The following is a 25,584-nucleotide window of genomic DNA, read 5'->3' on the forward strand; positions in this document are numbered from 1 at the left end:
GTGGAGATTAGGGAAATGTACAAATCCTAATCAGATTGGATTTGAAATTGGATCTGAAATTAAGATAGAATACTCTGTTACACAGACTACTTTTTCTCATTATAAATTATCTTTCTCTCCATTGTTTGTCTGTTGAAATCAAAGTATAATAAGCAGATGGAAAATATTCTACTATAACTCTAATTAATTAGTTTACTGTTTTGAATATTGATCATTTTAAATACTAATTTGTACTTCATGTCCCCTTCCCTTGCATGTATGGGCTGGAGAAACTGACTGTAAAGACTCAGAGGGAGATAAGAAACCTACTCATCGGTATAGAACAGTGATGGTGAACTTTTGCAGCACCGAGTGCCCAAAGAGAGGTGCACAGGCATGTGCATGCCAGCCATCTGGTCTTTGGGTTTCCAGAGCACATATGCGGACCAGCCAGCTGGTCTTTGCGCACCGGAAACCCAAAGTCCAGCTGGCTGGTGCATGCATGCCAGAAACCCAAAGAACAGCTGTCCAGTATGCATGCTGATCTTCGGGTTTCTGGCACTCCAGCACACATGAAAACCAAAAGAACAGCTGGTGATGGTGCGCATGCTCACAGAAAGGGCTCTGTATGCTACCTCTGGCATGTGTGCCATAGGTTTGCCATCACAGGTTTATAAGATAATGTATATCATGAAGATTTAAAAACTTCAATATAATTAAATTTATATTGCAAAAAAAGTCTTTTTATTTCAACGTGCTTCAGATGATGCACCACATGTGTCTTATATAATTAAATAAAATGCAAATTTCCTACACTGAACCAACCACAATTTTCATTCAGATTTCTCCCTGACACCCATACCTTCTCATTGCAGCATTTCTCTGTAGGACAGATCCTTTATTCTCTGAAGTCCCTGGGACAACAGAAGAATGAAATTTGATCCATTCCTTATATAAGGACATACCCAAAAATATATTTCTGGAAGATAAATTGTCCTATGATACATTCTGAAAGATATTTATTCAAACTTTGCCAATTGCAAATGCTGTCCATATTGATTTCCCTTCTTAACTTTGTTACCTGAAGAATATATACCTGATTCTGGTGTCCTGACAATTGCACTGTCAATATAACCTGCTTCAGTGGTTACTGCTGAAACTTCAAAAAGGTATGTTGTGTATGGCCTAAGATTAGTCACAACAAAACTGACAGGTTCATTCCAGACTGAACTCATTGCCTTGGGAGAGACTGTACTTGAGGTAAACGTAGTGGTTTTACTAGATGTAGTTGAAGGAGTGGTAGTACTCCATAAAAATGATTCACTGTTATCCTGTGAAGACAAACATTGAAATAAAAACAATTATTTTTTGTGGGTGTTTTTATTGTTTTTATATTTTAATTGTTTTACTATGAATTTTGAACTGAAACATGGACAGTCCTGAAGAATCAACTTTTATTTTTATCTATAACTAGCATGTTTTACATACTCACAGTGCATTCTGGTAATCTGCCAGACAAAAGGTCTTCCACTTTAACAGAGACATCCTTCACTATTATTCCACTTCTTGCATGCTTTACACTAATTTTGAAACTAGTTATTTTCCCATTTGGCTGTTGTGGCAAGAACCAAATCAGATTTACAGCTGAGTGGTTGAAAGCTTCAACTGTGAGATTTACCACTTTACCAGGTGCTTGGAAAGAAGCAGCAAAATAAAAAAGAAAGAAAGAAAGAATGTATTTGACTTATTTTAAAGAGTCTATTAAACATAAATGACAGATTTCCTTAGTCCCTGGACAGAACAAGATTTTCAAGTTCTGGGAAAATTTTATCTACAGCAAACTATGTAATATATAATTATTGTATATTTTAGAATTAGAATTGAAAAGATTATTGGTTATACATAACTATTTGAATGTAAACAATGGTATACATTTGGATACACTTGCTTAAATATTAATAAAATATTTGTCATTTTTTTAAAAATCAGCTGTTAAATTGTCAAAGTTTTTTGCAATTTCTTCAGGAATATTTGTTGAAAGTTTGTCATTTCAGTGAACCTGTCATACTAAATGTCAACAAATAACAAAATCTAAGTTTACAGAATAAGCTTAAATCTGAAGATACATTTAGCATTGTATTATTACATTGTATTAAGTTTTCAACAGTGTATAAATTGAAAGGACTGACTTTTAAGTGTATTTGACTGAATTTATGTAAGGCAAGTTTCTATCCACATATTGTATATGTAATAAACTTTTCATTTAAAAAGAAAAATAATGTTCTCATAATAAACATGTTTTAGCACAATTTGGCTCTTCAGATCCAAGCATATCTCACTTTTATGTAGCCTGACAAGATTACTAAGAGATATTATAAACCAAGTTACCACTTTCTGCAGTTTGAAAGAGAAATGGCACACTAAATATTCCAATGCCAGCACTATTTTCAGCAGCAACCTGCAAGAGGACAAAATCAGTGAGAACTAAGATTGCATTTTAAGTGAAACAAATAATATTCATGTAAATGACCAAATTCACATATGCTTCTGTGAGGAAACAGTACCCAATAAAAACATAAGATGGAAGTCATTTGAATGCTCTCAACAAGTTCTTTACTAAGTGATATGCATGGTATGAAAGATTCCTTTTTTCTCAATGAAATTAAAATGTGTGTGATAAACATCCATATCTTGCCATTATGGGAATTGCTCGATTTGAGATATTGCTTGAACAGTTGTGACATATTCAACAGTTATGATGTATTCAACAAATTACACTTAAATATAACTGACTTAGTACATTTTATACATAGAGACTTTTGATGCAGAATTGCAATATGAATATACTGAAATATAACCTATCCTGAAGTTATCCTATAATGAAATCCTTCTCAAACTAATCTTTATCTTTGTCTTGAACAACTTATCAGACTTTTGCAATTTGGCATCTTGTTAGACTGTGTTAGACTGAAACTTTCAGGAAAGCTATTATTCTTGTCTTTTTAAACTTTTGCATTATATAAAAAATGAACATCTGTGATTTTCCTCAGATATATGAGAAATATACTATTCTTATCAAATAAAATGCACTGGGACAAAAACAGAGAAGGGAAAGGAAGGGAAGGGATAGTTTATTAAAATGCATAAGAATACTATCAGCTCTGGAAATTAACATACTTTCTCACTGTATTAAATGATTAAATGCAAAGCTTTCCACTAGAGAGCACAACTAAAGTGAAAATGAGGTGAAATTACATGCCTGCAGTTAGATTTACATTAATTATAATTTAAATATGTGGCATATCTATATTTTAAAAAATGCTCTGATGCTTACAAATTTCAAAAAGTAAAATACTTCATTTTAAATATTTTAAATAGTAAAATATAACTTTACCTGGATTTCATAAGTTGTTCCAGGGTTAAGGTTGGTTAGTAGAACTTCCAAACTATCTGGTTTTGTTGTAACTTGGGTGTAAATATTTTGCATCCACGGACAAACTTCTTTATATTTAACAATGTAGGATATAATTCTCCCATTTGGGAAATGTGGTGTATTCCATGAAAGGAGTATTCCTGCAGATCCAACTTTTTCCCCAGCAAGGAAAACAGGAGGTCCTGGATCTGTATAAAATATACATTTTTACATTAAACCTAGATATTCTTTAGCTACTGGAGAATAAGGAGAGAGTTTGCCAGTTTTAAGCATCAAAGAGCAGCAAATATGAAGTTGGCTTTTTTAACTTCATGAAAGATAATAAATTGCCTTTTGGAACATCAAGTACATTCTTTCTCTAAGAATTTTAATGGAATCTGCAATATTCACAGACAAACAGCTTCTGATGCCAGTTTACTTTTTAAAGCTCATTATTGAAGCATCTGTATGCAGTAGGGTTCTCTACTTAAAATTGTATGGAAGAGTTTGCCAAGATATTTTTGAATACTCATATTTTGGCAAGGGTGTTTTAAATCATGATATTTTTCAAAGGGTAATTTTCTCTTCAACTATGCAACTCTGGAATTACTTCTTTAAAATAAATCTTTTTCCAATTACTTTAGAGCAAGCACTGTGAACAATTTCAGTTGGCAAACAGAAAATTAGATACATATTTTTGAGACATTTTGATAAAACACTCAAATGCAATTTTGCCATAAACTCACTAGTTACATTAGTTGTCACTGTTTTGCTGACAGGTAAACTATACACTGAAGAGGAAACCGAAGAAACAGTCACATTATATATTGTCCCAGGAGTGGTATTCAAAATTTCAGCCTAGAATGTGAAATTAAGATTTAGAACTGCATCTCTCAATTTAAACAAAAACAAATAAAGCATTGAATAAATCAATAGTACATTCACATCACTAGTATTCATAACATTTAAAAAAAACATGCATTACTCTTAGGTTTAAGCTGTCTATTCAAAAATGTTTTAAAAGCAGTAGGATCCCTCAGTTAATAGTTCGTTTCAATGGCCCTGTTTATTTGTAGGATTCTGCAGTTTTAAGTAGCACAACTAATTAGACTGTTCATATCAATTGAGATATCCTGAGATGACCTAAGGAAATATACTATCATTGTCACTGAAATATAATCTACATCAATCAACACTCAATATTCATATGAAATACCTGTGTCTTTGTAGTTCCAATAAGAAACAGAAGCAAGGAAACATGAAAAATCATGGTTTGTGTGTATGTATGCATTTATTATATATATATATATCCAAATACTGCAATCAAATGGTGCTCCTAAAACTTTGTGATGCCTTATGAGAGAAATGTTGCCTGCATTAATGATTTAAGTCTAGATCTCCCTGGCAAGTACACAATTAATGAACTTGTATTACTCAATAGCTCAGCCCTGCCTTTGTTAAAATATTCATGAACACTTAAATGAATAGCTAGAGGTCTGAGGTAGACTTTGTAAAAGTATCATCACTGTTGTTAAGGCAACAAAGAATAGATGTTGAAATCTGCTCTCATAAATTTGGTACATGTACTTTTGCATTCCCAACCCAGCTTAAAAGCCACAAGATAGAATGTCACGCTATGCCAATTGTGCTGTTTGCGCAGCTTATAAACAAATTTGAACTACAGTACTATAAACAAAAGGCATCACATACCTGATACTCCCCACTTCCCATATCTTGGAGAGAAACAAAGCCATGAGGAGGTGCAAGCTGCACATAAAACTGTTCTACACAGCCATTGGGCAGCCTCCAGTGCAAAGAAAAAGAATGTGAGGACACATTGAAAACTGTCAGTTTCTGCGGCTTTTCAGGCTCTTAAAAGAAAAAAAATATATACATTGATCTTTCCATTAAGAAAGATTATTACCAAAACTTTAAATTCTAAATAAATTAGCTCCAGTACATAGATCAACTATCTGTGCATAGGTTATCTACTATTAAGATGTTTAAATCCCAACTTTTTTTTTCTATTTGCCTTTATGTTAGTTTTGACTCTAGGCAATTGTTTGGACAAATCCCTGAAGTTGCAGAGAAGTGGTCATCAAGAAGAAGTCACCCAGCTGGCATTGTGCCCAAGGCGGGACTAGAGCAGTGATGGCTAACCTGACTCTCCTGGCATATTATCTCTCCCTGCACTTTGCAGGGGCTGCAGGGGTTGCATAAGAACATGAATGCTCTTATATGACCCACCCACAGACCAGGGGTGGGTTTCCAACAAAATTACTACCAGTTCTGTGGGTGTGGCTTTATTTTGTGGGTGTGGCTTGGCGATCATGTGATTGTGTGGCCGTGACTAGGTGGTCATTGTCATGTGACTGGGTGGGCATGGCCAACTTAATGTCACCCAGATGGAGGGGCACCTCCCCCTGGCTTCTCCTCACCTTTCCCCTCCCAGTTCTCTTCTCATTTTGTATGTTATGGTGGGAGAGGAAGCTTTTTCAAAGTCATCTTCCCCTTGATACTAACCAATAAGATGAGATTTTGCTGTCAGAAGACTGCCTAATGTACATTCCCAACTATTGTTTAACATCATTCCCTTGGTAAGACTGAGTGGAGAGATTTATAAAAAATAACAGAGTTAGAAGAGACCTTGGAGGTTTTCTAATCCAACTCCTGCTGAAGCATGAGATGAGACCCTATACCAGCGATGGCAAACCTTTCTTGGCTCGCGTGCAATAAGTGGGGAGAGCGCAGGGGGGTCGTGTGCGGGCATGCCACACCCATAATGCAATGCGTGACCCCCCCCCATGCACATGTGTGCACTACAGGCGCTTCCCCCCATTTTTTGCATGCTTTTTTTCGCCCTCCCCAGGCTCCAGAGGCTTTATAGGAGCCTAGGGAGGGCGAAAACAGCCTCCCCCGCCCCCCCAGATGCCCTCTGGAGGCTTCAGGGACCTTCAGGAGGCTTCCCTGAAGCCTTCGGAGCAGTCAAAACAACCCTCCGAGCAAACCAGAAGTCACTTCTGGTTTGCTCAGAGGGTCATTTTGAGCGCTCCGAAGGGTTCAGGGACCTTCAGGAGGCTTCCCTGAAGCCTCTGGAGCAGTCAAAACGACCCTCTGAGAAATCCGGAAGACTGTTCCCAAACTTCCGGTTTGCCCGTAGGGCCATTTTTTTGCGCTCTGGAGGCTACAGGGAAGCTCATGAAACCTCCGGAGGGCCTCTGGGGGGGGGCAGGGGAGGCTCTTTTCACCTTCCCCAGGCTCCTATAAAGCTCTGGAGCCTTGGGAGGGCAAAAAAATGGCTTTAAAAAAGGATGGACTCAGCTGGCCAGCGCGTGCATGCTGACAGGACAGTGCCTCGCATGACCTGACAAGTGGCTCCACGTGCCACCTGTGGCACGCGTGCCATAGGTTTGCCATCACTGCCCTATACTATTATGGACAAATTTCTTAAAAACCTCCAGTGATGGTATACCCACAATTTCTGAAGGCATCCAATTTCTCTAATTGTTCTATCAGGAAATTTCTTATTTCTAGATTGGATCTGTTTGGTAAGTTTCCATCTCACAGATCCGTCTCATAGTTACTTCCAGTTGAGCCAGGCACGACCTATTCTATACATTTTTTCTTGCCTGTGTAAAATCTTACTTTACTCTCCATTAAATTGCATTTTTGGTGAGAAATGATGTTCTACAGTGGTATTCAGTTTACTACAATTAATTTTGCAAATTGCATTAAAGCTTGAAGAATACACCTCTGCTTATACTGATAAAGATTATTCTTTTTCAACATTAAAGCATACAGTCAATCAAATATTTCCAATCCTATAATTGAAAACACATTAGAAAGGCATTTTCGAAGCAGTTAGCTTAGTGGATATTTTACTGTTCTTTCTCTTCTCCTTTAATTAAATCTTCCTGCTTTATTTTTTTTCTTGGACCTTATTGCAATATTCCAAATTTCTCAAAGATCTTTCACAAAGAACCAGTTTTAATTTAACTGGAATACAAAACAGTCTTTCCAGTCTGGAATTCACTCACTCACACACGCCCCTCAGCTCCTTAACACTTCTCAATGTTTTCCTTTCCTTTCTATTATGTATAGAAATGTGCTTCTCTTTTACTGCTCCTTTTCAAATTAACCCTCCCCTAATGCCTACACCTAAATTTCATTCAGGTAAACCCAAAAGACAAAAGACTTCTTTCCTAAGTTGTAAAAATGGAAAGTGCTCCAAAGGGAAGGTGATATTAGCAATTCATAAACATAATTATGAATTATGGGGACTTAACAAACTAATTAAGCAATGAGTTTGAGACCAACAGTGATACAAGCAAAAATCAGTCCTGTTAGGAAAGGCTGTCTAATAAAAACGTACCCAGGTCTTCTCTTATAATAAAATCAACCTGGACAGCAGTGGAACTTCCTCCCCTCCCTATTTTGGGGAGATTTACAAACAACTTCCAGCTAGGTTTGCCCTGCAGCCTCACCCACCCCTGCTGGAAGCTCTTGGCTGGGCAAAGTTTGGCTTTACCTTCCTCCCACACAAGACTTTGGCCAGGATCTCCTGCCTCTGTTCATCTAGGAGGCCAAGCAGCAGCAGGAAGAGCAAGGACTTCAGCAGGAAGTGGCTGCCAGTGATGCCCTCAATTGAAGAAGTGACCTGCTTGGCCTCCTTGATGCATGGAGGCAATAGGCGGTAGTTTTGTTCACTGCCTGCGAGCTCTGCGGGGCAAGCAGCCAAGCAAGCAAGCCAGGATCTTCTGGCTGCCTCTAATCTGCAGTTTACTCATGAGCATGGTACTCATGAGTAAACTGCAGATTAAAGGCAGCCGGTGCAGGTGCTACACCTGAAGGGCAGGCAGCCTTTGGCAGAGACAGTGCCGACTCTGCTCTGTGGCGCTGGGGACCCTGCCGGCTTTTGGGGCTGCTGATTGCCATACCTTGGCCAAAGCCTTGCAGGAAAATTCCCCAGGAGTTCTGGGACAACCCGTTGGTACTGCTGCCACCAGCTGTGGCCAAAGCTGTATGGGAAAACTCCCCAGGAGTTCCAGGATGCCCCACCGCCACTGCTGTTTTTGCTGTCGCTGCCGCTAGAATGGGGATGGGGGCACTGCCAACTGCTGCCATTCCTGCCACCACCACTGCCCTCTCCTCCTGCCGCCACTGCTCTCTCCTCCCACTGCCACTGACCTCTCCTCGTGCAGTCCTCTCCAGCATGCAAAGCTTGCTGGTCTACCCCCATCCCTGCCACAATGCTTACCTGTGTGTAAGCAGGAGGAAGCAGTGGATACACATGGCAAAGGCAAGGCAGGGTGAGCGTCCGAGCGGGCGGACCAGTCTGGGAGCATGGCCAGCCAGCGGTCACTACCAGTTCTGCAACTCAAGCCAGCATACCACTACCGGTTAGGCCAAACCGGGCCAAACTGGTAGGAACCCACCTCTGCAATGAACCTTCTGAAAGTTGCATAAGCGAGAAATACTCTTGCATGGCCTGTGGCGTTTCTGAAAATCATGCAAGAACAGGTTCCATTCTTTTGTAATTTTCAGAGGCTCTACAACAGGGGTGTCAAACTTGCAGCCTGCAGGCTGGATGTGTCATGCACTGGCCATGCCCACCCCCGGTTTAGCGGAGGGGGGGAAAAAGTCATGATATGTCACGTGATGCATCAGTTTGATACTCCTGCTCTAGAGGCAGAGTAAGAGCACGGCCTTCTCATGTGACTTCCAGAGGTTCCAGGGCAGTGGTGGGATTCAATTTTTTTTACTACTGGTTCTGTGGGCGTGGCTTGATGGGTGTGGTGTGGATTGGTGGGTGTGGCAGGAAAAGGATACTGCCAAATCCCCATTCCCTCCCAATCAGCTGGGAATCGGGAGGCAGAGAATAGATGGGGGCATTTAGCGGTTCTCCAAACTACTCTCCAGAGCTCATCAGAACCTGCTGAATACCACCTCTGCTCCAGGGGCTGTATAAGAGCACACCACTTTCACATGCAATCTCTGCAGCCTCAGAAAATTGAGCAAAAACGAGGACACTGACATTCAATCAAAAATGACATTGCAGGTCAACCTGTGACACATGTATCATATGTTTACCATAACCAGATTAGAATTTATGATCTTCCAGTAGTCTGATGCTTAACCACTATGCCAAACCAATTCTCTTAAATCCCCATTATCTGTTCGTAAATGAAATATATTAAGTAAATATTATAAATAATTTAATCCCTATTTTTAATATCAAAACTTATCATTTTGCATAAGAATAACTGTTACAGTAGAAAATATTCACAGTATTCATTCTTAAATCAAGATTAGAACCTGGTCAATGGAAAACAAATCATGGATGTTTGAACATGGTTTTTTTCTTCTTGTACTTGTGTAATCTTATTCCTAAAATGTGCTTCACTTTTAGTTCCTCTATTTACAATTTTGTAACTTTCCACAGAAGTATTATGAGCCACAGTGATGCAGTGGTTAGAATGCAGTACTGCAGGCTACTTCTGCTAACTGACTGCAATTTGGCAGTTCAAACTTCACTAGGCTCAAGGTTGACTCAGCTTTCCATCCTTCTGAGGTGGGTAATGAAGACCCAAATTGTTGGGGGCAATATGTTGACTCCTGTAAACTGCTTAGAGAGGGCTGCAAAAGCACTGTTAAGGGGTATGTAAGTCTAAATGCTTTTGCTATTTCATGCAAGAAGGTGCAGCATTAATAATTATTTGCAAACAATCTTTTTTAGCATTTGCACTATTTCCAAGATAGTTGTTTATTTTCTTAGTCCATCAAATGATAAAACAATTTATACTTTTTCACAAAACCCTAGTGTAAGATGTTTTGAAACTGATTCTAGTAGCATTTGTCCACAATTTACAACATAGAAATTCACAAACCTGTCACAAATTCTGTAAAGGAAACTGCACTTTCAACACTGCCTTTTACTCTTTGCAAAGTGAAGTTATAAATGCTACCAGGAGTCAGATTTGTAATGATGTGATCAGTCTCAGGACCTAAAATAGTATATTCCTTTGTAAAAGTCTTGTTTGATACAGATGCTTTGTAATGGCTGAAGTCAGTCTCACTTGGATTCCATGTTAATTTAGCAGAGGTTGTATTTCTCAGTGTTAAGGTTAGACCACATATCTTCATTGGTTCTGAACAAAATTTGAAAAAGAGAGGAAATATATGTGGAAAAGCAACCAAATATTAAATAAATACATTTATCTTGAGTAAAACATATAGAAACTTTCTTACAACATTTTAACGTTGCTACGAGAATGAAATTAACTCTTTCAAATTCAATCTGATAATAGTTAATTGTTGACAATTCCAATGCAATGAAAGTTGAAGGCTGATATAATTCCTGTTTCTCAGCCATTTTTTAAAAATTTCATTGGATAAAACAATTGGTCACTATTTGGAATCAATCTTAATTTCTTATCTGCAATTAAGATTTTGCAATTTATCAAAATTGTTTTTGCACTCCAGGTAATGCCTGGTGTGCCTGGTGTGTGTGTGTGTGTGTGTGTGTGTGTGTGTGGTGTGTGTGTGTTTGTGTGTGTACAGAAAAAATCTTAATTTACTTTTGGTTTAGTATACCAAGTATGATCTTGGTTTAGTAAATATCATCAAAATTATGTATTTTATGTTTGTATTATTTCTGAATGCTGTCTGGTTACATTAGCCAGTGCAGATGAAGGCATGCTATGTTGGCCTCTTTCCAGCCCTTATTTTCTGGAATTATGCCATCCCTCAAGGTATTTGAAGCAGCAAATCCGATCATGTTATGTGCAGTCCTAAGAAGATACTCTGCAGTCCCCACAAATCCAACATAACAAAATGCCTAAAATTCCGTCCCTTCTGCTTGCTTTGGATAGTCTCACTCAACTGAATGGTCGTTGCTATTCAGCAGACTAAGCACCATTTCCAGGCTTATAAAACATGTCCTTCACACAAAGCAGTGGTGGAATCCAAAACTTTTACTACCTATTCTGTGGGCTTGGCTTGGTGGGCGTGGCAGGGGAAGGATATTGTAAAACTTCCATTCCCACCCCACTCCAGGGGAAGGTTACTAAAAAATCCCCATTTCCTCCCGATCAGCTGGGACTCGGAAGGCAGAGAATAGATGGGGGCAGGGCCGATCAGAGGTGGTATTTACTGGTTCTCTGAACTACTCAAAAGTTCCGCTACCGGTTCTCCAGAACTGGTCAGAATCTGTTAAATACCACCTCTGACACAAAGGTATCTGCTTTAAACATTCAGGCTCCCATGAAATCTACTAGCTTCTCAACACCAACTCTCAGCCTTTTTATCCATTTGGGGAGGGAGGCACATCATCCAATGGTTCTTGAGAAACTTTGGTTTGGGATTGCAGTTTTTAACATGGTAAGTGGAATTTGTACATACATACATATAGTGGGCTTAATCATAATTTGTTCAACTCTATAAAATAATATGGCCCTTTTTAGCTAAACTATTATAATTCTGGTAAAATTATAAATTAAAGTAAATTCTAGTAAAATCATTTTATTTCTGTTTTGGAGTGACTACTGGTAGTGGTATGTATTTATTGCTGGTCTATGACTGAAGTATTATATATGAAAAACATATATCTATAAAATTATGTCTCTGTGTGTATATATATTTATAAATGTATGTGCGTGTGTATGTGTGTGTATTGTATATGTATATACACATGTACATGTGAGGGTGGGATGGGGTGTAATTTCAGTCATAGACCAACATAAAAGTAATAACATAACAGTAAAACAGAAATAATTTGTTATTAAAATAATGTATCAGACAATTAATTACTTGTAGTAATTTTTATCTTTGCAGGGATGCTGGCAGCTTGTCCTCTTATTGTCTTTATTTGAAAAATGTATTCAACTCCAGGCATGAGGTTTTTCACTACAGCCCTGTTATCAGACATTATTGTTGTTTGAAGAGTTTTGTTGCCAGTTATCAAGCAATAAGAAAGCTAGGAAAAAGAACATATTTTCACATCATATTCTAGTAATATTTAAATACAATTTTAAAGTCATCAAGGTAGCACGGCATTGAGAATGCACTGTAGATTAGAACCAAAAATTGAATGGACGTAAGCTAGTATTCATATAGAAGTTCAGAAATTATTACAAAGAATAAATTCTATAGCAATTTCTTTTGCCAAACAAGAGATATTAGAAAATATTTCTATACTGGCATTACGAAATCCATTAAGCAATGGGCAATTACTACGAAACAATGATTCTGCAATCTTGCCTTTGCTTTATATGCTGGCCTTGCTGCTTTTCAACTAATGATCTACTTTTCCCATTATATATCCCAATACAATATGCAATCTTTTTGTTTTTTATTTTAAAAATGTACACAGATAAACCATTTAGATAAATCCACTTTCCTATGGCTTTTTAATTTCAAGATGTTAAAAGTAACCAAAGCCTAAGTATCTATGCATTATGCTTGCTTATTTATTTAAAAAAATCAAAGGATGATTTGATGGTGGCGCAGTGGTTAAAAGCAGCACTGCAGGCTACTGCTAGATCAGCAGGTCAGCGGTTCAAATCCCACCGGCTCAGGGTTGACTCAGCCTTCCATCCTTCTGAGGTGGGTAAAATGAGGACCCAGATTGTTGGGGGCAATATGCTGACTCTCTGTAAACCGCTTAGAGAGGCCTGAAAGGCCTATGAAGCGGTATATAAGTCTACTGCTATTGCTATTTGCCCAGCAACAGGCAGCAATCTATTTTATACCTGTGCAGTAGGAATCAATTATACTTTTCTTATCATAAGTGTATGATATGATACTATCATATGATATTCCTATCTTTTCTGGCAGCAGAGAGAGCTGTGGTGGCACAGTGGTTAGAATGCAGAACTGCAGGCTAACTCTGCACCGCCAGAAGTTTGATCCTCTCCTGCTCAAGGTTGACTCAGTCTTCCATCCTTCCAAGGTTAGTAAAATGAGGACCCAGGTTGTTGGGGAAAATATGCGGACTCTGTAAACCACTTAATAAAGCAATCTGAAGTGGTATATAAGTCTATTGCTATTTTAAGAGCCTAGACTTCTATTCCAAAGCACATTCCTGTCAGATATATTATGGAAACAATTTGGCTCTGTTTAATTTTATTTATTTATTTATTTATTACATTTATTTGCTGCCTATTTCTCTGTGGGGCTACTCTAGGCAGCTTATAACTACGCTGCTAGATCAGGCATGTTAAACATGCAGCCCGCAGGCCTGATCTGGCCCACGTAGGTCACACCATCCCAGCCCCACAAGGGCAAAAAAAATCAGGTTTGATACCCCTTTGTTAGATTGTACATTCAGGCAATGAAACTGTAGGGTTGGTTATACAACAGAATATTTATTAACCTGAATTTAAGGTTTAGTGCCTTGTGTAAAAAAGCTAAGAGTATCAAACATGGGGGACATGGTGGCTCAGTGGCTAAGATGCTGAGCTTGTCAATCAGAAAGTTCAGCAGTTCAGCGGTTCGAAACCCTAGCACTACGTAACAGATTGAGCTCCCGTTACTTGTCCCAGCTTCTGCCAACCTAGCAATTTGAAAACATGTCAAAATGCAAGTAGAAAAATAGGGACCACTTTGGTGGGAAGGTAACAGCATTCTGTGCACCTTCGTCATATAGTCATGCTGGCCACATGACCATGGAGACATCTTCAGACAGCGCTGGCTCTTTGGCTTTGAAACAGAGATGAGCACTGCTCCCTAAGTCAAGAATGACTAGCACATATGTGCGAGGGGAACCTTTACCTTTTTATCAAACATCAAAATGTCAGAATTATTTTCTCCATTTCAGTGTTTCATGAGTGTTTCCATATAAACTACACAAACATTCACTATACCTATCTTTCAGTTTATGTACAGATTATAGTGTGGGAAAATAACAGTCTGTAATAATGAATCCCCTGTGGCTCATAGTTAGACATACATTTCAAATTTCTTTTCTTTTTAAAATTAACTTTTGTTCTGATGTTCATTTTCTCATCTTTAGTCAATTTTTGTTGTTGTTTTGTTCTGTTGTTTCACTTTTATAAAAGTACCAAGAATTAATTTGGAATATTTGAAATTTTAACGCCTATATAAGAATTGCTTTTATTTATGCAAATTATCTTTGCAAGTATATTCTATCTGAGTTAGCACAACCTCATTAATTATAAAAAATGAAATTGCTTTGGAATCAGTTATTTCCTGAATCACTTATTCACTCTGTATTATGGGTGGAGTCTGAGCTTGTTTATTTCCCTCTAGAATTTAACACTGATGAAACACCTGATCATAACTTCATCCATGTTTTCAACCATGTCTTCCACTAGATCTGAGTGAAGCTTCATAATGGAGTATTATCTGTATGTTTCCAACATTCCACCCCAAAACAATGCAATACCTTTTCCATTTGCTTCATGAAGATATTAAATAAAGTAGTAGAAATCTAGGAACACCTGACTGATGCATAACCAATGCATCCAAAAGTTTAAAATATTGTCCCTGCAACCACCAATTGGACTACTTGGCGGCATAGCAATGAAGAACTTCATTATCCATTAAAGTTTTCTCACAAGGCATCCATGAGAACAACCAGTGCAATTTCTGTCCTATGTCTAGGTCTGAATCCAATTTCCACAGATCTAGTTGAATGTCCTATGGAGCTTTAGTAATTGTCATTCACCACTTTTTCAATACCCTTCCTCAAAACAAAATTAGAAAAAGGATAGTAGGAATGGTCTCTTAAGTGGACAGACCAACTTTAGAACCTTTCCTTTTAAGGAGGCATTGATTACTGAAACGAACTCTTCATTCCATCACTGGCCTGAACTAGACAGGTAAAAAGAGATAAGTCTGTTCGTGGCAGAATTAATTTCACAAAGAACATGTTATATGAGACGGAGGACTGTAAAGTATACTCCAGAATTATTGTCTTAGAAACAAAGATTGGCCAAAATGAAAAAAAACCTAAAATAATGTTTTTGTGGTATAAGAATCTGTTAAAAATACAATTTAGAATTCATGTTATTTAATTTTGGTTAGCATTACCTAAATCCAAAACTATTAAAAACAAATGAATGAACTAGATGAGCCAAAAATAGGATATTAAAACACTGATATTATCTTTAAACAATCAATGTCTGAGCTTGTAATGAAAATTGGATGAGTGGAAATGATTAATTTTAAATGATTGGCTACACGATCCTATTTGTACACCTGAACTTTGCTAAGCAACCACTATTTCAAAGCTTTTCTCATTAATATTTCACATTTAATCTAATTTGTTCAGAAGAAGCACTCTCTTCCATGGTTTCTTGCTCTGCGGTATGTCATGCAATAATATGACATCACTGGGATTAATATTATATGGTGGTTTCTTTCAATAAAGTATTAAAACTTCCTTTCAGAGTACCATTTAAAAATATTACATTGGCCGGAAATACATACATACACAGATACATTACAAATATTTGTTTCTGAATTATTCTAAGATGAACAAATAAATTTGTAATGGGTATTTTTCAGGTTTAGTTATGTCAAATGAACAAAACAATTAGAAATCCTACAATTATTTTAAATATAGTTGTATAATTTTATAAATAAAGTCACTAAAGCTACCATTTGAAGAATTTTTTTTTAAAGGCTTTTTAAAATTTTCTCCATTCATAAATTTTCCCATGTCCTCACTTAGAACAACTGTCTATATTCTATTTTGCTGAACTGTGTAATACAAGGGGTTGCTTTCAGCATATACTACTGAAAAAGCAAACATCTGTAACAATAAATCAGTCATAGTTTCTTTCCATTCTATTTTTCTTACCTCAAAATTATCCAAACCTCCATTGGGCAGTTTCCAAAACAAGTAAACTGTATTCTCTTCTATTCTCAAGGCTTGTAAAGCTAAAGGTGGATCTGGGTCTGTAATAAAATTAAATAGGCAAATGTAGATATCAACGAAGTAAAAATAGTCCAAATGAGATTGCTATCCATGAAAACAGTAACTATACCATATATCTCTAAAAATGTCTTTGAAATTAGCAACAGAGTACTATAACCCCTAGGCATCATGATAACAAAACTATCCAAAGAATCCTAAACAAACCAAAGACACAGGAGTCATTTATAGTGTGTGTACAAGAACTAAATAAAAAAAAACAGTATGTGAAGCAACCAGAGAGAATATTAAGAGAACACATTCATGAACATCATCTGGCAGGTAGAAGGCATGATGAAAATCCCTTAATTTCACAACACACTGATAAATTCAGTCGCACGTTGAGATGGAAAACTGGAGACATCTTAGATAAAGATATAATTCAATTTCATCACACATCTAGACAAGAAAGATACCAGTACCAGACAAAAAAGAACAATGAAGGAAGAAACAATACACTCAAAATGCAATACAATAAAACAAAACAATTCTCCAATCAAGACTAGTAAGAAAAGCAACCACATATAAACAGCTAGCAAACTCCACTCCTCCATGCACTGATAATATTACCTAGCTTGGTAGTTAAACATCTGCCAGAAAAGAAACAACATCAGAGAATATCAAAATGGCAACAATACAAAAATGTTGTTTTTTCAATCTTGAATATTAAACATAAAGAGCACTGGAATTCTGTTTGGGGAGACCGTGTACTAAGAATGCCAGATTGGTTCAGGTTTTTTAAAGCAGCAATATAAGATCAAAACATTATTAAATATATTGATGACCCATAATCAATTGTTCAAGCTGTGCAAATTAATGATTAGCATGGATGTAAAGCTACATGCCTCTTCATCTCTACAGTAATTGCTTTCTAGTCACTACCTCTATTCTGAAATAAGAATAACTTTTGTTGTGGTTAGACACCTTGATTAGAATCACTGTGTTACTTTTGATAAAACAATGAGTAGAACAAAATAAAATAGTTTGTGACTAGATTATTTGTATAATCAAGGAGTATTTGGGGTTGAGATTCATACTGTATATATGGATTTTACAATGTGACTATGCATTCAGGTAGCCCTGTAAAACATAGTTTAAGATTCGTATTTATAAGGCATATAATTAACTTACCAGTTGTAACTCTCAGAAAAGTAGGGAAACTGTTCTTTAACCTGTTAGTAGTCACAATTTGAACAAAGTATTCTGTTCCTGAGGAAAGGCCATCAAATGTGAATATTCTACAATTAAGGAAAATAACATTATTATTAATATCAGGATGAAACATTTTAAAGTTGGATGACATCAGACACGGACAAATTAAAACTATGATACACTGCTGAAATAATTAATAGACACAACCTGAACTGCACAGTTTGAGTAAAAAAACACCAGAAAAGCTAATTACTATTCACTATTCATTAAATGTCTGTAGTGATATTGATAGATTATTCCTGCCCTGCAGAAATATAGCCACAGGATTACTGTAAAACAAACAAACTACTGAAGAAGAGGAGCATGTATTATATTACATAAAAGACAGTCAAGAACAAGCATTGATATACCTAAAAATTGAAACTTACTGAATGTGGAGGAACCAAAACATGAAAATGGAAATAGTGTAATAAAAGCCTGAACAGAATTCTGGCAAGGAAAAGCATATCATGGTCAAGTTCTACAAAAGATAGTTGGGGGCGTGGATAAAAATAAAACTTCACAAATGGAACATTAAAAAAGGTAACTGAAGATTTGATTTTGACTTCTCAAATTACTTCTCAAACTACTCAAGCTACTCAAACTAAAGCAATCAAAGCCAAAACTGAAAAATTGTCAAATCATTCAAATTGTAGGGTATGCAAAAAAACAGAAGAAACAGTTTATCATATATCAACTCTTGCAAAAAGATTGCACAAGCTGATTATAAACAATGACATAACACAGTTGCAAAAACGATTTACTGGAATATCTGTAAAATTTATCATGTGCCGGTAATGAAAAACTAAATTAAAATATTGTGGAATTTCTGAATACAAGCTGATAAAGTCTTGGCCCATAACACCCCAGATTTAAATTGATGAAACAGTGGAATAATTAAGGTGGCAATACTATGTCATTGTAGAATAGAAGATAAAGAATTGGAGAAGGTCACAAAGTATCAGATTGTGAAAATCAAAATTGAATGATTATGGCATAAACCAGCTGTAGTCCCATTGTTTATGGGCACACTGGGTGCCATACAAAAAAATCTTACATGGTGCTTAGAAAATATGCACATTTACAAAATTCCCATCTGTCAATTAGAAAAGGTAGAACTGCTTGGATCTGCCCATACAAAACTCCAATATAGTACAACCTCTTCAAATGCTGGAAAAGGTAGAAAGAAAAAGAAGAGGATCAACAGTAGTAATGTGTATTAACTCAGCCACAGTTATGTCATTTTCAAAAGGTACCTTTTATCTGATGATAATCTTTCTTCCTTGCTATAGTTTTTGCCAACCAAAGTAGTAATATATCCATCAACTATACCAAATGCTGGTGGCCAGGTAACAGTTATTGATCCAGAATCTTTACTCAAATTCATATATTTAACTGAGCTGGGCTCTATTAATGAAATGGAAGAGTGAAAATGATCAGTTCTTATAAATCTATAAATCATTTTTTTAAAAATTGATTACAATGGAATTCAATATAAGATGACTGGCTATATAAATGTTTTAAATAAATGAATTTCCATTCAAGAAACACAAATGTTATTAATGCCTTAGGTAGCATCTATATTTTGAAGTTAACTATTGTGTTAACTCAGCCAATCTAACATTTCTATAGTTCTTTTTATGGTGTAACCCAGTTGTCCAGTTTTTTTTTTACCTTAACTGTATTTATTTTACCTTAACTGTATTTATTTCTTGGATATTTCTACATTAGTTATTGAAATGACTGTTTGACAGATGAATAACTGCTAAAGTTCAAACTAATTCTTCTGAACTGTGGTATGCATTTTCATAGTTTAATGTACTATCTACAGTATAGGTTCTTCAAGGTGGCGAGGTGGCGCAGTGGTTAGGGTGCAGTACTGCAGGCCACTTCAGCTGACTGTTATCTGCAGTTCAGCAGTTCTAATCTCACCGGCTCAAGGTTGACTCAGCCTTCCATCCTTCCGAGGTGGGTGAAATGAGGACCCAGACTGTGGGGGCGATATGCTGACTCTGTAAACCGCTTAGAGAGGGCTGAAAGCCCTATGAAGTGGTATATAAGTCTAACTGCTATTGCTATTGCTAATATTTGTTTATCAAATGTAGACACTGCCCATCTCACTATCTAAGTGACTCAATCTTTACAGTGCTCAATCTTTATAGTCTCTCACTATCAGTCATGTAGAAGCCTCACAAAACTCTGATATCCACATTGGGAGAAGTTTCATGTATTGCATGGAAATGAATCAGAAATTGCATATATTAACCAGTATGGGTTTATTTCTACCTGAAATAAAAAGGCACTGCTTCTATCAGCATATTAATTCATGTACTAAATTTATGTAAATATGAATTAAGTTAATTAAGAAAGACCATATTCTTTTTTCTATTCTAAGAAAAGTAAGTTGGGTTTTATCTATTTGTCCATCGGTAAAATAAGAATTATCAGCACACTAAACTTTTACATCCAGGAATTTTTTCTTCTGGATTCTGGGCTTTCCCTGACATCTCACAAATATGCTTTAGAAGCTTAAACAATCCCACTGGTTTGTCATGGAGGATGCTCTCCCAACATGGGAAATGCTGGAAACCAATAATGTAAGGTTGGATGAAAACCTTAGATTAGTAATCCAATAAATACCTATCTAGAAATATTCCCTGTTGAATTCAATAGGATTTACAGTAGATATGCATTGGAATTCTTGCAATCAATATACTTCCTTTGAAGTCTATAATAATACATGTTGCTTAATGTAATTAAGAGTAATTTATTATAAATATGAAAATTCACAAGATGAAAAGGCAGAAAAAGGCAGGTGGATTTACCTTTTTATACAAGTAAATGATGTATAATGAGAAAAGAAAAACAAGTTGCACAATCAAGTATGTTTAAATAGAAGCTTATGAATAAAGATTTTCTAACCATCTGAAAGCCATCATGGTAGAAGAGGAAGGTTGCTTTGACTTCGTTAGTGAATTTCCTAGATAAATCTGGTATATGCTGGTATCTGATAGACCACTAGATAGCTAGGTTTAGAACTGATCCAGGAGGTGTTATTTTCTCAAGGGTTAGCATTCTACAGTGTGGTAGAGAAGCAACATTTTCTATATAAGATCTTTGTTATGCTTGAAACAATAATAAATGTTACAACTAACAGAAAAGTTACACTGTCATACCTGTTTCTACTTGTATGCTTACAGGAGGGCTGTCCTTGTATCCTTCTTTTTCTGTTTTAACCATAAAGTTATATAAGAAGCCAGGAATCAAGTTGGAAAATTCTGCCACTTCTTGTGTCACCTTTTGGACCTATTGCTCAAAATTTTAAAAATGTATTATTTATTTTATTTATTAAATTTATTTGCTGCCTGTCTCATTCTCCAGAGATTGCCATATTTGTGATTAGTGGCTATGTGTCTCTAGGATCATGCATCCTTTTTTCAGGATTTTCCATATAGTAGATTTTCCATTGGTAGTTTTATGAGACCAGAAAATGTATAAAATTACAACATAGCTAACAGCTACCTATGACATTCTCTGTGCATTCCTTTCCAAAATACACTACAGGATTCGTGTAGCTTGACTCATCTTTGCTTTACCATATAGATGCTCCCATATATTGTCACTTGGACTAAAAATGAACCAGCAAAGCAATATAAGAGTAAAATATTCAGATTTGCTTTTTAAAGAATTTATTTGGCAACATACCCTATAAGTATCTGCACAGTTTGTACATGTGACTTCATATTGCTGAAAGTTTCCTTCTGCCTGATCCCAAATAATCTGTATTGAAATATTGGTGATTCTGCCTTCATATATATTTAGCGGAACTGCAAGACCTATAAGGAGCAATAAGAAAAATACTCATCAAACACAACAAAAAGTGTGTTGAATGAATGATAGGATCCAATAATTCCCTGTTACATTATTTTTAGCAGAGGACTCAATACCTAAAGTTAAACTTAGGATACTTTGAAATATACAATTTTCTAATTTGGAGATAAGTTTAAAATTGAAATGAATATATATTTTTTGTTTTGGACAAAATGTGCATCAATGCATGCTAGTGAAAATAATGTATGCAAATACAATAGAATGCTTGCAAAAATGTTCATGTTGGGGAAAATTATATATAAACCCATATATTTACAGATTCCGAGCAAATATTTTGGAAAAAATGAGAAAAGAAATCACAGAAGAATACAGAAATAAGGTACTGAATAAATAAATAATTTGAAGAAAGAAAAATAGATTTGCATATCTGCTTCTTCTTGATTTGGACTATATTCTTCTGATCCTGAAGAAGTAAGTTGTTGTGTTGTTTAGAAATTCACAAAAACAGGTGCAAATGTGATGCCTATTTACATATTTTAATTATCTTTTTACAAAAATTATATGATTATATGAGAATGCACAAAATATGCATCTACTATTATCTAAATGTATTAAAGTTAACCATATCTAAAATCAAATAACTTACATGTTTTTATAGCTGGCAGGTGATGTACAGAACTTAACATATGTCTGCTAAATGTAAAAACAAAAAAATAATATTCTGTTCCTGGAGTTAGTTTTTCTATAGTTACTTTTCCATCATTTAATAAAGTAAATGTTGCATTTGTTCCTTCTTTACTTATGATGTGAATGCCATCAATTATTCCCAAAGCTGGTACTTTAACAAATAAAATCAAGAAAGTACTATGGATTTCATAAGGTATAACCATCTGTACTGGTTTGGGTTCTAGAATGGCAATAAACAGAAAGATATAATCAATGTATTATTTACAAATAACTACCAATTATAATAATAAATAGTGCACAGGTTTTTTTTTCTTAATAAAGGATACTGTTCTTTATATCATATATTATATGGGAAATTGAAATAGGATTGACAAAAAAAACTACATTTATATACTACTCTACATTTTCAAAATTTCACTGTATTCTAGTGACAAAGCAATACATTAAAAAGTTTATTAAATCCTGGATCCACTTAATATTAATTCTGATTCCATTATATAAATATATAAATATGTAAATATTATGATATTCATCACCTTTGACACTGTTCTTTAAAATTATAATAAGATTCTTTTTGTTTCATGTGTTTATTTTATAACAAATGCTCTACTTTTAGTTCTTAATAATAATCTGAGCAATGTAGTGTTTAAATCTGAATAAATTTAAAAAGTATATAAATCAGTTATAAAACATCTTACTAAGAGTACACTGAATGGTAGTCAAATCACTCTTATTTCCAGATATTATTGTAGCCACTCCTATATCATAAGTCATTCCAGGAATTAATGGTTCAATTTTAAATTTCTCTGTGTTGTTTACTAAAAACATCATGCTTTTATCCTTGAATGCAGTTGGTTTTACTTGAATATAGGATTCCTGGCCCTCTTCTGGGCGTTTCCAAGAGATAATCACATGGTCCTCTCCTACATCCTCTGGATGGATTAAGAGACCAGTAGGTGGTGTCACACCTAAGTAACAAAAATAATATTTTCCTTTGGGACATTAAAATTTCTTTCTTTGTCATGACACTATTTTTAAAAATTGGTGAAATATACAGTCATGAAGAGAACACATAGTGGTTTAATCATGCAAACAGTATTTCAAAACAGATTCTTTGTTTCCAAGATTTAAAGAAAAAAATTGTTATGTGTAAATATACATTTTATAAAATGCACTTGGAGGTGTTTTAGCAACTCTAGTTTTAATCAAGTCAAAAAGTACATTTAGTTCTTCTAAAAAAGAAATAATGTTTTCTAAATTTACTCAGAAGTTTAGTTTCCTGATAAGAACACTGCTCTGCAACACAGAAGCTCCTATGCTTATTTGAAAATTAAAACAAAAATACAATTTTATAATAATAGCTTATATGAAAGCAGATATTGACATTTTATACCTACCAGACAGCATTTAGCATTCAAGGCATTATTATTAGGACTGCCAATAGTTAACTTTACCTGTTATTATTTCTATAGGATCCTCATAGCAGCTGTGAGTTCCCTTTTCAGCAACACTTTGAACATAAGTCCAATATTGATTATATGATTTGACACTTCTGATTACAGCAGAAGTGTTAGTTTTTCCAAATGAAAACGTTTTCCACTTGATTGTTTTGCTATCAAAAATGTTCACTAGGTAATGATGGAAACTTGCATTGAATGAACTTGCTGGAGAATCCCACTGTAAAAATATCTCTGATGATGTCACTCTTGTTGCCTTTACATTGTGCAGATGTAGTGGTCCTAGTGATTGGAAATTGAAAAAACAGTTCTAAGGTGAGAGTAAAAAAATGGGACAAATAAGCAAATAATAAAAATTGCAATAATAAAAAGCAGAGGCAGAAAATTAAGCAGAAATAAATTGTATAAGCAGACATTTGTTTATATAAACTGCCTTCAACTAATTTGGAGCTGGTTTTGTATTTGAAGCCTTCCCCTATTTCTAAAAGCCCCGATTCTTTTTAAAAAGTAGGAAACAATATTTTGCGGAAGAAACAGTAACGGTATTCTGACTCAAACCTTAAATTAAAATAAATTTAAGTTCCTCAGTTACAGACTAGGGATGATGTGATCAGGGTGCTGATCTGTTTAGCATAGGTCTGCTGCAGGAGTAACCTTTTCCCATCCAGTCTCTGGGCCCCAACTTACATTTTCAATTGACATTGTCTGTGAAAGAAACCAAACTGGCTTTCATAGCCTCTTTCCATTGTATGGGAATGCCAAACTTGCTTGGATATTGATCCATTACAGCAGAGATACGTACACTCAAAGATGCGTATACTCATTTCCAGTTCAGTCATTTGAAAACTGTAGATTTTTAATATTTTTATCTGCTTGCATTTTACCCAGAGTCACTTTTGAGGAGATGGGAGACTATATAAATGTGATTAATAAACAAATAAAAATAATGAAACCTCAGTCTAAAAGGAGATGGGTTTTAGGGAGTACTGATCTCATGAAATGTTGACATTATTGCATTAGCGTCTCTATTGGAATGACATCAAATCAATTTTCTACTGGATTGATGGAACAAAAATAACAAAAGGAAAATAAACATATTCCTAGGTGATAAGATCCCAAAAGAACACTTCTACAGCTTTCATACATTTCATTCAAAAAGTACTTGCTGGAGTGGGCCAGGGGGCAACCAGGAACAGGAGGAAGAAGCGTGCTGAGTCCATATAGCTAGCTGGCTAGCAGAAGCCAGTAATGCTGGCTAGAAACCCTTTTACTTTATTGTTTACCACGTGCCAAGCTGAGACTCCAATAGAGACCTGTCCTACTCACAGTGTGACTTCTTGTTTTGCTGGCTTGGTTGAAACTGTGGCAGGTAGCCAGCATTCTTCACCCTCTTTCTTCTGGCTTTTGAGCTTCCCAACATTTTTTCCTCACAAATATCAATCTCAGAATAGCAATAGCCCTATAAGAGTTTTCATTTCTACATAGTTAGCTTATTTGTAGGAGACTTAAAATGAAGTAGACTTTGTAGGAGATTTAAGTAAGCTGGAGAATCATGTATGGACAACTGAGTTTGTATTGAGCAAGCTATAGTTTAACATTAATCTTATAGCAAAAAAGTAAAAGAATCAGGTTGGTTAATCAAACAAGATTCATGGGATGAAGCTGAAGGAGTTTCCCCATCCTGCCCTACCCATAGTATACAGAAAACTCTATTACTGTCTGCCAGAAGATGAGACTGGGTAGAATAGAAAAAGAAGAGAGGAGTTCCACTCTGGTATTGTAAAAACAGTTATAATTGCTTCTAGATTGTAAGGATAACACAACTTGGGTTAATACACTTTTCTGCCACATCAAAGAGAGGCAAATGGGCACATTAATGTGGCATTACGTGAGGAAGAGGCTTGTAAGATACTATAAAACCCCAGTGAGAAAATGATTTTAAGGCAAACACATCACCATTCTTAAGGCATAAAGCAACCACATCTTTCCAAGACCTTCAAAGCTGTTTCAAAAGCTATTTGTGGTGCTTTGCATATTCAGATTTGATACATCAAAGAAGTGAAAGTGTTTGTGTGCATACAACAGCAGCA

At 35.7% G+C, this 25,584-nt stretch overlaps 1 protein-coding gene across 1 annotated transcript in view; it reads right to left on the reverse strand.

Annotated features, from left to right (window-relative positions):
* PTPRQ (protein tyrosine phosphatase receptor type Q) overlaps positions 1 to 25,584 on the reverse strand; it is a 113,062-nt gene that overhangs the window by 77,550 nt on the left and 9,928 nt on the right. Inside the window, exons 9-24 of the mRNA XM_087723397.1 lie at positions 23,492 to 23,776; positions 22,736 to 23,005; positions 21,997 to 22,257; positions 21,225 to 21,355; positions 20,696 to 20,825; positions 18,776 to 18,926; positions 17,460 to 17,566; positions 16,215 to 16,312; positions 12,200 to 12,365; positions 10,279 to 10,539; positions 5,102 to 5,262; positions 4,138 to 4,249; positions 3,374 to 3,600; positions 2,368 to 2,437; positions 1,472 to 1,671; positions 1,076 to 1,310 (exon numbers count right to left, since the gene is read on the reverse strand). Of these exons, the coding sequence (XP_087579523.1) occupies positions 1,076 to 1,310; positions 1,472 to 1,671; positions 2,368 to 2,437; positions 3,374 to 3,600; positions 4,138 to 4,249; positions 5,102 to 5,262; positions 10,279 to 10,539; positions 12,200 to 12,365; positions 16,215 to 16,312; positions 17,460 to 17,566; positions 18,776 to 18,926; positions 20,696 to 20,825; positions 21,225 to 21,355; positions 21,997 to 22,257; positions 22,736 to 23,005; positions 23,492 to 23,776 (2,865 nt within the window). The remainder of the gene's footprint in view (positions 1 to 1,075; positions 1,311 to 1,471; positions 1,672 to 2,367; positions 2,438 to 3,373; positions 3,601 to 4,137; positions 4,250 to 5,101; positions 5,263 to 10,278; positions 10,540 to 12,199; positions 12,366 to 16,214; positions 16,313 to 17,459; positions 17,567 to 18,775; positions 18,927 to 20,695; positions 20,826 to 21,224; positions 21,356 to 21,996; positions 22,258 to 22,735; positions 23,006 to 23,491; positions 23,777 to 25,584) is intronic.

The sequence above is a fragment of the Thamnophis sirtalis genome, unplaced genomic scaffold (genome assembly GCF_051295495.1).
Source record: "Thamnophis sirtalis isolate CommonGarterSnake01/CBP01778 unplaced genomic scaffold, rThaSir2_p1.2 scaffold_9, whole genome shotgun sequence".
Classification (NCBI taxonomy): Eukaryota; Metazoa; Chordata; class Lepidosauria; order Squamata; family Natricidae; genus Thamnophis; species Thamnophis sirtalis.